The 10775-nt window shown below is 58.8% G+C and overlaps 1 protein-coding gene across 2 annotated transcripts; it reads left to right on the forward strand.

Moving 5' to 3' along the window:
• Positions 1–2308: 2308 nt before the first annotated feature.
• On the forward strand, positions 2309–10389 carry PRRT4 (proline rich transmembrane protein 4). 2 transcript variants are annotated; one of them, XM_063098582.1, is made up of 4 exons: positions 2309–2960; positions 3047–3151; positions 3508–3627; positions 8564–10389. In XM_063098582.1, the coding sequence occupies exons 1-4, from the start codon at positions 2309–2311 to the stop codon at positions 10387–10389; spliced, it is 2703 nt and encodes a 900-aa protein (XP_062954652.1). The 2 variants fall into 2 exon arrangements, with proteins under 2 accessions (XP_062954652.1, XP_062954653.1); XM_063098583.1 differs by having other exon boundaries at positions 9825–10360.
• The last annotated feature ends 386 nt before the right edge of the window (positions 10390–10775 follow it).

Below are 10775 nucleotides of genomic sequence, written 5' to 3' on the forward strand. Positions count from 1 at the left end.
CTCCCCTCCTAGTGGAAACAAGCTGCAGTCCACCTCTCACCAGCAGCTAAGCCCACCGCTTTCTGGCAGTCATTTCTGAAACTCTGTGAATTTTTGAAAGATCAAGCAAAAAGAAGTGTTACACAGCAGTTGACACTTGGCAGTTCACCTGTGAAGTGTTGGAGGCACTCCCGTGGAGCGGTTACAACTGTTGAACACCACCACGTGGGAGAGAGGGCAGGACTGGAGGCTGGGCTCAGGTCTCTGCTAAGCCGTGCAATCTCGGGCACCTTTGGTCATTTCCTGAGTCTTAATCTGCCTGTCTGTAGAATGGGGATACACAGAGGGTTTGGCAAGGACTAATGAGGTGCTGGGGCCGGCTGCCGTGCGTGCGTGCGCGCGGCGTGGGGTGCTCTGGCCCGCGGCCGTGCTTCCCGGGAAGGCGTGCGGGAGGCTGCGTGTGCGGGGCCGCCCTGGGCGTGTGTGGCTGCCGGCTCCGGGCTGGGAACGCGGCACCGGCGCTCGCCGCGGCCGAGTGGCAGCGCGGGGTGAAGGAGCGCGCGTGGGGGCGCGGGGCACCGAGGCGGCCGAGCTCTGCGCTGCGTGCGCCCCGCCTGCCGGCCCGGGTGTGGGGCGGACCGCGGGCGGCGGGCTGGGTGGGAGGAGGAGGGGAGAGGCAGCGGGAGGGCGCGCGAGCCGCGGGGGGAGGGCGGGCCGGCAGAGCGCGGCTGTCGCGGAGCCCCGGCGCGGGCGGCTTCGCCGGGGAGCGAGGCTCCGAGCCAGGAGGCGGCGCCGCGGGGAGGGAGCGCGAGCCCGGCCGCCAGCCCGGTGAGAGCGCTGCGGGCTGCGGGCCGGGCGGGGGACACACGGCGGCAGCGGGTCGGCGAAGCCGCGGTGGCCGGGACGAGCCGAAGGGTCGTCGGGGACTGGGAGGGGGGCGGTGTCCCCATCTCGAGGCGGGGCTAGGAGCGCGACGGAGAGAGCGGGCGAGACATCTCGGAGCGTTGCCCAGCTGGGCGCCGGGGCCGCCGCGGCCGCCCCATCTCGGGGGACTTGGCCGCGGAGACCCGCCTGCGGAAGGGAGCGACAGGAGCAGGTCGGCCGGCCCGGCCCGGGGAAGCGGCGCGCGCGTGTGCAGGGGTGCCTGCGAGGGGTGAGGGTGTGTAGGGGCGTGGGAGGAATGACCGTGTGTGATGTGTGTCTGTACGGGCCGTGTGGATGTGTGTATAGGGGTGTGTGCCTCTCTGTATATGCCGTGTGTGTGTTGCAGGCTGGGAGCTCAGAGCTGGGGTCTGAACCCATGGAGGAGGGAGGGGCTCACCAGGAGGGAATGTGCGTGTGCGTGTGTGTGCAGGGGTGTGTGAAGGGTGAGTGGACGAGTGTCACAGTGCTAGGTGCGGTTGTGTGTGTGATGTAAGGGTGCCGGGTGCACGTGTGTTCCTGGCTCACCGGCCCTTCCCCCACCAGATGTGCGCATGCAGGGGAGAGTTCTGGGGAGGGGTAGAAGTCGGCTGCAGCTGCCCCTTGCCCAGCTTGCCTGCCTGGCCTTCTCCCCCAGGGAGCCAGAGATGGCCAAGCGGCCCCTCCCCCAAAGACTTCTAGGGCCAAGCCCCAGGAAAGAGGGGAAGGGTGGAAGAGAGGGAGCTTCTGCCAGACTAGGCACCCTGCTTCTCTGGTCAGAGACAGGGCGGCCTTCTCCGAATCTGCCAGATCACTCAGGCCTGGGATTTGCCCCTCCCAGGGGCCCTGTGCTCTGGAGGTCTGAGAGAGACAGGGCCAGCAATTCAGACTGGGGCCAGGGCTGGGGGTGGGAATAGGTTGACAGTCATCTGGGAGGGTTTGCTTGTTCACAGCCCTATTACCAGAAGGGTGCCTGGCACATAGTAGGCCTCAAGTCAATATCTTAGGGAGGAAGGAAAGCTAAGCAGAAGAGAGGGAAGGAAGGAGGGAGAAATCTGTCTGGGAGTTCAAGTCTATCCCCTCTGCTATCAGTTAAAGGGCCACTGGTTGCTGTCAGGCCCAAGTCCCCCGGTGAGCAGGTGGGGAGAAGAAACTTCAGAGGAGAGTTTGGTGCTGGGGCCTGAAGGCATGAGAAGGACCTGACCAGAAGAGCCATCAGAAGTCTCTCTCCTTGGGTGGAACACTTCATTTCCTGCCCCACCACCTGTGATCAGAAGCCTCTCCCTGGGGCATCTGATCCTGGGAAAGGGAAGAGGGTGGCAGCAGCCAGGGCTCATAGGGCCTCTCCTCTCTCCAGGACCTTCGTGTTCAAAAGGTGCTGAAGAACTGAGCCCCTGCCCACCAAGGCTGCCTGAGGCCAGGTGGGGCCATGGCAGGCCGTGGCTGTCTGGGGCTGGGGCTGTTCTGCTGGGTCCTGCTCACTGTTCCTGTGGGCCCCCAGCCTACCTCCTCCATCCCAGGTGCCTCTCTCACCACTTTGACCCCGCCACCTCAGAGTGAGGCTTCCATGCTGTCTCTCAACCTGGGACTTAACTTCAAATTCCATCTTCGGGGACCTGCTGCTGCCTGGGGGAGCCCTGTCACAGAGACCCAATCTCTCTCTCCTGGGCCAGGCCAGGAGCCAGGGGAAGAGGTGGCCAGTGGGCTGAGGACTGACCCTCTTTGGGAATTGCTGGTGGGCTACCCTGGGAGCTCTCCCCCAGAGTGGGGCTCCGCCGAAGGCAGCTCTTCGCCTTGGGCCTCCTCCCTGCCTCTGGAGTCCACATCCCCCCTCTCTGGGCCCACCAACCGGCCCACGGTTCCCTATCAGCCCAGGATGGGCACTGTGACCTGGGACACTGCTCTGACGGCTACAGCACCTCCATCCAGAGCTCCCAGGCCCCACCAGAGTGAGCTGGAGCTGAAGTTTGATATGGCGCTGAGAGCAGGTGCAGCCCCCACACTTGGGCATCGAACATTGCCCCTGCTGCCCAGCCTGCGGGCCAGCCTGGCAGAGATTGCTGGGCGCCTGGGACCCTTTGGTAAGTATGCACCCCATCCCAAGAAGAGCCCCTCCTAGGCACCCCTGGCAGATAAGAGGCAGCTTCAGCCTGGGCTCCTTTTGCAGGGTTCTTTGGCACTACTCTGTCTCCACTCCGGAACTTCTCAGGCCCCAGCCCCCCAGGTGCAACTGCATCCCCAAGCTCTGCCTCTGGAGTGTCAGGTTCTCCAGGTGAGTGTTTTCATTGCAACAAATATTTGTGGAACACTCTACATGCCAGGCACTGTGCTAGGGGCCTAACTGGCACCTCCCTTTCTTTCTCAGCTCAGGGGAGGCCTGTATTGCTTGTTCCAGGCCCTGGGACCTGGGCTACTCTCCCGTGGGGAAGCATTGTCTTTGCCATACTGAGTCTGGTTTGGTCCTTGTAGCTTAGCTCATGGTGTACATAAGCTAAGCATGTGGCTGCAATTCCTAGGACAGTGGCTTCCTTAGGGCAAGCTCTAGGGAGGACAGGATTTTCTCCAAAGCCCCAGAAGCCAAGGCTGGCTGGTAGGATGGTACTTGAGCCCCATGTGCTCCCTTTGCAGGGTTCTTTGGCACCACTCTGTCCCCACCCCCATCCCCCCGGGAGAGGAAGCTCTCAAGCCCAAGCCCACTGGACCTAGCTTCTTCCCTAAGCTCTGCCACAATGGCAACAGCATCACTAGGTAAGTGTCCAATTCATTTTGAACTCGACAATTATTTACTGAGCACTTACTACCTACTAGCTACTCAGTGTTCTGGGACCCTTTTGTTTCATTGTTGTCATAATCATAATCACCATTCTCTTTATCATCAACCATGGAGATATACAGAATGATCTGAGAACAAGTGTTGCTGGGGAAGGTCCCACACAGAGTTAAATAATGGTCCTCTGAAGGTTTTGCAATCACAGGCAGAGCAGGATGAAGACAGATGTATCAGGAGTAAACAGACACAGGAACTCCTCCATGATTTTCACAGCCTGGGCACTAACCCCACCCTTCACTCCAGTCGGCCTGGCCTCCCTCCATCCTGTGCACCCCCCACCCACCACACCCCATCCTTCTAACCTTCGGGCTCTTTCTTTTGCTGTCTGATCTGACCTGACATGCTGTCAGATGTGGGCAGTGCTGGGCCTCTTATTGATAAGACATTGAAGAGGGGACCTTGAGTAGACAGATGACACCTTCATTTAAGGGAGCCTTTTAGAACATGCACATAGACAAGCTGGTGGTGCAGAGGAAAGATCACAGACTCTGGAATCTTGAGACCTCGTTTTGAATTCCAGTTCACTTACTTGATGGGTGACTTTGGGCAGGTTATTCAACCTCTCTGAGCCTACATTTTCTCATGTGTCTATGGTTTAATAAGAGTAGTTATTTTGCCAAGTTATTGTAATGCTTCTACATAATGCAAGCTCTTGACAGGACGTTGGGTACAAAGTAGAAGCTCATTAAATAGTAGCTGTTGACCTTGCTTCTTTCCCCAACTGCACTCTACATACACTTCCAGATCCTACCTCTCAGACATCCTAACTCTGGCCGCAAGCTTTGATGGAACAACACATAAGCCACATGGCACAGGGCATAGGTACTCAGGAGAGGTTCTGGTAGATGAGGCCAAGGGGGCCATGGAGAGGGCCACTAGTCCCAGATCTGCTCTGCAAAGGGTTTGCTGTGGCTGTGAAGCCTCCCAGCCACCCCACACGAGGCTCAGCAGTGGAAACCACTGGTCTCCCCGGTTTTTCCAGCTCCAGACTTAACATAGCACCTTTCTCTCCGGCTCACTCTAGCCTGGTCCCTGCACTCCCTCCGCAGGTGGGTGAAGAGGCTGCCATCCCCCCTGTCCAGCCCCGTGTGCAGCAGTGGCTGGGTCTGCTGTGGGATGGGGGGCAGGCTCTGTGCCTCAGGGGAAGGATGCTGGCTGGCAGTCTGTCGGCCTTGGTGACAGCACTGGCCAGGCAGGTTTAATGAGTCTGGACAGTATCAGAGGCAGCCCAGCTCAGCAGGCTGGCAGCCCCACCTCATTCCCCCTCCTCACTGATGGCTGCAGGAGCTCAACCTCTCCCTGGCTGCTCCTCTTGGATAAACCCAGGAGGACTACAGGCCTTGAAGACAAGAGAAGGCCAATAGGTCTTGCTCATGCAAGCAGCGTGTGTGTATGTGTGCACGTGCGTGTGTGTAGTAGTGCTGAGCAGTTACTGGACAAAGGGGGGTCTCTCTGTATCCCCTTTAGGATCTTTCTAACCTAGGTGCAATCAGCCCGTGACTCTTAGGGTTTCCTTGCATTGGGTCTCCTTCACCTTGGACAGAGCTTGTATTTAGCCCATACATGCCAGAACAGTTGTACAAGTCACAACATACTGAAGAACTTTCATACAAGTTGTTAGGTATCCACTGCTCTTAGTCCCCTCAGTATTCCCCTCCATTCCTTAACCACCCTGGCTGGCGTCTGTTCTGATTGGCTGGCACCTGCACCATCCCAGTTTTTAGATATTTTGAGTGTCATCCCTACAAAGTCAGTCCTCCATGACCCTGGAGGTAGGGGTGGGGAGAGGAATGGGGCCAGAGCATGAAGCAGGCTGCAGCTTCCAGCATCCGGAGTGGAGATGTGATTCCCCAGCCCTTTGATCTGGGCAGCTGGTGGATAATCAGGCCTGACTTCTCCATGAATTGAGCTGGCCCCTCCCCAGCAAGCTCCTGCCTCACTAATTACTCACATTGACATCCCATCTCCTCACTTGCTCCTGAGGTCAAGAGGGGCCAGAGGGCCAGAGTAGGACCTCCCTGTAGGGGAGGCCTGCTCAGGAGATGGATCCTGGGAAGGGAGGACCAGAAGATCACTATTGTCTGGACTGTTCTGGCAGAAACTGAAGGCCCTTTCTGGGGAAGCCTTGAATGTGGAAGTAGGAGATGAGGTCAAGTGGACCCTTCCAAGGCAGAAGCTGGGTTTTCTTTTGCTTGTCCCCACCCACACTTGGCCCAGTGTAGGCCACACCAGGCATGCTTTGCCGCCTGGAATCAGTGCTGCTAATTCAGAACTCTCTCTCTGACACTTGAGCTACCTCTGTACTTTGCCTATTTTCTGGTTTTTATTCCTTTTCTGGGTTCTTATGAATGTTGAAATTTGCTGTAGTTGCCATAGTGCTTTGGGCCAGGGTTTCCTGTGGCGCATGGGTGAGAAGTGGAGATGGAAGAGGGGGATGTGGAGCTGACCTCTGAGAGCTGCACTTGTCTGTACAGTGAGCGGGGGGGTGGGGGGACGCCCAACAGGCTGGGACAGATTGTGGGCTCCTGGGCAGGGTCTTTCTGCCCTTCTGCAGATCCCACAAAGGCCACAGAAAGACGAAGCAAACTCATTCATTTTGCAGAAGAACTGGGTTGGATAAAGTCATCTGAGGGGACCAAAGAGTGAGGGGTGAGGGAGTGTGAGTATTTAATCCCAGACTGATGCCCACCCCTGCTCATCAAGCTATCCATTCCCAACCAAATGGTTTCTCATTTAACTGATAGCTGGTGTCTTCATTAGTGTTTAGGGGTTAGGCTAGCAGAATGGTGTTCTTTAAACAGAGTTCATAAGGTGAGACTGTGTTGTTGTTCACTTGTTTGACTAATTGATGTCTTTCTAAGCAAGTTTGAGATGCTAAGGGCCTTTAACACAGACAACAGCCTTTAGTTAGTTAAATCAAGAACTAGTTTGAGGCCAGAAGTGGCCACACTTACGCAGACACAAACTGACGATTGATCAGTCTTGAACATTTGCCAACAATAATGACAATGACAACAATCATATTGAATGATTATTATGCACTAGGCACTCCAAAGAGTCTTACATGCATCGTCTCATTTATCCTCATAACAGTCCTGTGCAGTAGATACTCCTACCCATTTCAGATTTCAGGAATGTGATGCAACGGGCATCAGGGTGCGTGCTGCCATTTCCAGTTGGCAGCGAGCAATGTATATTTAATTTTTGGGCTGTTCCTTTTGAGCCACCCCCAGTTGCACAATTCCATCGTCCTCTCCAGAGCCACCTTCTGGACCCCTCACTCCTTCTCTTTATTCTCAGAACTGCTGTATTTTGCATGTCCCCAGCACGAGATGGCACTGCTGGGGTTGGGGGTGCTCCTGAAGTTTTCCTGTGTTGTCTGGTTGGGGTATGGCCAGGGCATGGCCAGGCAATTGGGGCAGGAGTCTGATTGTCAGGAGCCTTCCCCCCGCTCATTCTACATCTGTCTGTCTACTTCCCCATCCCCATAGGCTGTCCCTGTTTGTCACCATCACTCTTACTTCCTCCAGCCTTGCCTGTAGCTGCAATCCTGCTGAGCCTGCTAAGTGGGGATAGGGACAGGTTCAGCTTCCAGCATCTTCTCTTGCTGCCTGGCCACAAGGAGAATCCTTGGTTCTAACTCTTCCTAAGACTTTTTTTGCTCTGGGAGAGTAGAATTAGGGATCTTATGCCTTACCCTCTCTTAGCTGATTTCCTTTTCCCCAAGGGATGTGGGAAGATGTTGGAGCACAAGGTGGGGCCTGGGGCCTGAGTTAGCAAACCCCAGAGCTCCTGAGGGGCTCACTTACTCAGATGGCATTTTGTCCCACTATGATCTTTCCATTTGTTCCTTTCTGGGAGTTCAAGGACAGCCTCTAAGACCCAAGGGAGTCCATCACAATGTCACCTGTAAAATGGGGGGAGAACCAATGAGTCATCTCTATTAAGAGCCTTGGACCAATGGCTTTATGATTGAGTCAGGATGGGGGTTACAGCCATGAGTAGGTGAGGACTGGGGTGTAGCAGGCAGGAAGGCCAGTGAAAAAGGAGAAATGGTGTTCCCCTCAGAGTGCTGGGGACAGGAGTGTCATACCCCTCCCCGTGCTCTGTAAGTGTGTGTGTGTGTGTGTGTGTGTGTGTGTGTGTGTGGTATGTGTAGGGGGAAGCAGTTGAAAAGGGCAGGGGAAGCTTCTTCAAGCACCAAGGTGGGGGTAGGGAGTCAGGGTGCAGAACAAGAGATAAGCAAACGAGTATTATGAAAAGAATTTGGAATAGTGGAAAGGGGCTCAGATTGATGCTGAGATCTGGATTCTGGTTACAGCTCTGCCTATGTGTAATCATGGACAAGTCACTTTACCTCTCAGCAGAGCCTCACTATCTTTATCTGGCAAATAAGAAGATTCATTTATTCAATTAATATCTGCTCAATGTCAACTATGTGCCAGAAACCATTTTAAGCATGGAGATTCAGATATGAGCAAAGCAAACAAAAATTCTTGTTTTCATAAAGCTTCCTTTCTGGTGGGGAGATTGGACTGGAGGGGGCCTCTACAGTTCCTTCCAGTTGTAAAGTTCTATGACTTAAGAAAAACCCTTTTCAGTAGGAGCTGGGGGGTGGAGGAAACAGGGTCGGGAGGGGGAAGAGGGAAAAGGATGAGAGTGGAAACTTCACTAGGAAGAGTTTGAATGGGGGAGGGGAAGAGGTCAGGCCGAGAGGTTGGGTGAGTCTCATATGTAAGACACGTGCATCTTGGATGCTTTGGCAGACTCTCTGACTGGCATTCAGGCTACTGCTGTGGGGAGGGCAGGGGAAAGGCTGCAAAATTGCTTCAGCCAAATGTTCTTTGCCCACAGACCCCACCATCCCCACCTCTGGCCCAGATGGCCCCTCTCCTGCCAGCTTTGGGAACCCTTCGGTGCAGCCAGAGTGTGGGACAGAGTCCTGCAGAAAGGGAGAATTGCCTGAACACGAGGGGCAGCCTCCTGCAGCCCCATTGCCCCTCTTCTTCCTCACCTTGGAGGCCGACTGGGCAGAGGCCAGGGCTCGCTGGGGGCTGGCCTGGGAAGCCCATGTGTACGGGGTAGGCGCGCTCTTCGGCCTGGTGGCCCTGCTGGCGCTGCTGGCTCTGGCCCTCTTGCCCTGGCGCTGCCCTCCCAGCGCCCCCTGCCTGGCGCTGCTGGACCTGCTGCTGCTCTCAGCCGGGACCACGCGAGCCTTCCCACTCTTCTACGATGCCTACGGGCACCGCGACCGGCTGCCCGCGCTCGCCTGGCTGCTGCTGCAGGACCTTCCGCTGCCCTGCCTGGCCGCGGGCCTGGGGCTGGCCTGCCTGCTGCTGGCCCGGCCGCGCCCGCCGCGGTGCCCTGGCGGCCTGGCAGCGCTGCTGCTCCTGGGGCTGGGGCTGGCGGCCGCCGCCGCCCTCGGGAGCGCCGCGCACCGCCCGCTGCGGCCCCTGCGGCTCGCCTCGCGCGGGCTGCACGCCTTCCTCGTCGCCCTCCTTTCGGGGCTCCTGCTGATGCTCTCCTGCTGGGGGGGCCGGCGGCGGCGGGCCGGAGCGCCCCTGGGGGGCTCTGGCTTCAAGGGAGCCACCCCTCTCCCGCAGGCGCGCAGCCCTTTCGCCCCGCGGGAGTCCTGGCGGCGCGCGGCGCGCACGGCCCCAGTGGCAGGCACCTTCGGGCTGCTGAGTGGAGTCCTGCAGGGCTACGAGGTGCTGTACGCCCTGGGGTATGGGGGTCAACCTGGCCTGGAGGGGCCCTGGCCCTGGTGGGCCTTCCAGCTCGGCCTGCGCCTGGGCGAGGTGGGCGTCGCGCTCCCGTTGGCGTTGCTGGGCCTCTACCCCGCGCTCTGCAGCCCCCGCGTGCCGCCGCGCTGCTGGGCCAAGCTCTTCCGTTTGTCCCCAGGCCACGCGGCCCCGCTGCTGCCCGCAGGCTGGGTCGCCGGGCCTCCGGACAAGGAGCCCCTGGGTAGCGCCATAGCGCGCGGCGACGCGGAGCTGCTGCAGCTGTGCGCCCTGGCAGGGCCAGGCCCTGACCTCCTACTCCAGGGCGGCGGCTGCAGTGGCTTCGACGGCGCGGTGGCCAACCCAGCCCCGTCCCCGGCCTCCTCCCCCTGCAGCGATTACACCGTGGACTTCCGCCCGCCCTCTCCCATCAACCTGCGCCGCAGCATCGAAGAGGCCCTGTGCAGCGAGGCCCTGCTCGCACCCGGCCTCTTCCAGGGCCCTGCCTTCGAGGAAGCCCTGCCTGGGCTCCGTGTCCACCGCACTGCCTCGCTGGGGGCGAAGGCGGGGGTCGGGCCCAGTGGGAGGTCGCAGGAGGCCCCGGGCTCCCCGGCAGCCCCGGAGCTCCCCTCCCCCGGGGCCTGGCTGGCCGGCAGCAGCGCCTCATCAGGCTCGCTGTGCGGACTCTCCCGGGACAGCTCGTCCATGCTGCTGTGCTCCAGCCCCGACAGGCTCCCGCGCTGTCCGCTGGTCTGTGTCCTCACTCCCCCGCGGCCCTCGGGAAGCAGCCCCAGACTCCCGGCCTCGGGATCCTACCAGGCCTTGTCCCCACTCTCCCGCGACTCCCCAGAGCCTGCTCCTGAGCTGCAGGCCGAGGAGGCCTTGCTGCAGGAGCAATTCCTGGACGCCTGCCGACAGATCGACGAGTTGAGCATGGGCAGCGACACCATAGACTTGTGAAGAGGTGGCCACCTCGCTGCCCCCGCCATAGGACGTCCCTTTCAGGCACCTGCTCTGCCGAGACCTGCATACTGTAACCCTTCCCCAATCTTGCCTGGCTCAGATACCTCTCCCGATTCCTTCCCCATCCAGGGGCCCTGGGTGGGTGGGTCAGCAGCCAGGATCTGTTGATTGGGAATGAGTGCCACCTTCTCTGGAGCCCTGGGAAGCTGATGCCCTCAGCTGCAACTCTAGGCTGGCAGGGGTCCCACTTTCCTTGGCATTCACCAGCAATAAAGTTCCAAGGTGCTCCACTCCTGACCACCACTCCCCACTCTGGTGCTGAGTGAGAGGGGCTGTCCTCAGAAGACCTCAGGACGTGCCCCAGGCCACATGCCCACCTCTGC

The sequence above is a fragment of the Cynocephalus volans genome, chromosome 6 (genome assembly GCF_027409185.1).
Source record: "Cynocephalus volans isolate mCynVol1 chromosome 6, mCynVol1.pri, whole genome shotgun sequence".
Taxonomy (NCBI): Eukaryota; Metazoa; Chordata; class Mammalia; order Dermoptera; family Cynocephalidae; genus Cynocephalus; species Cynocephalus volans.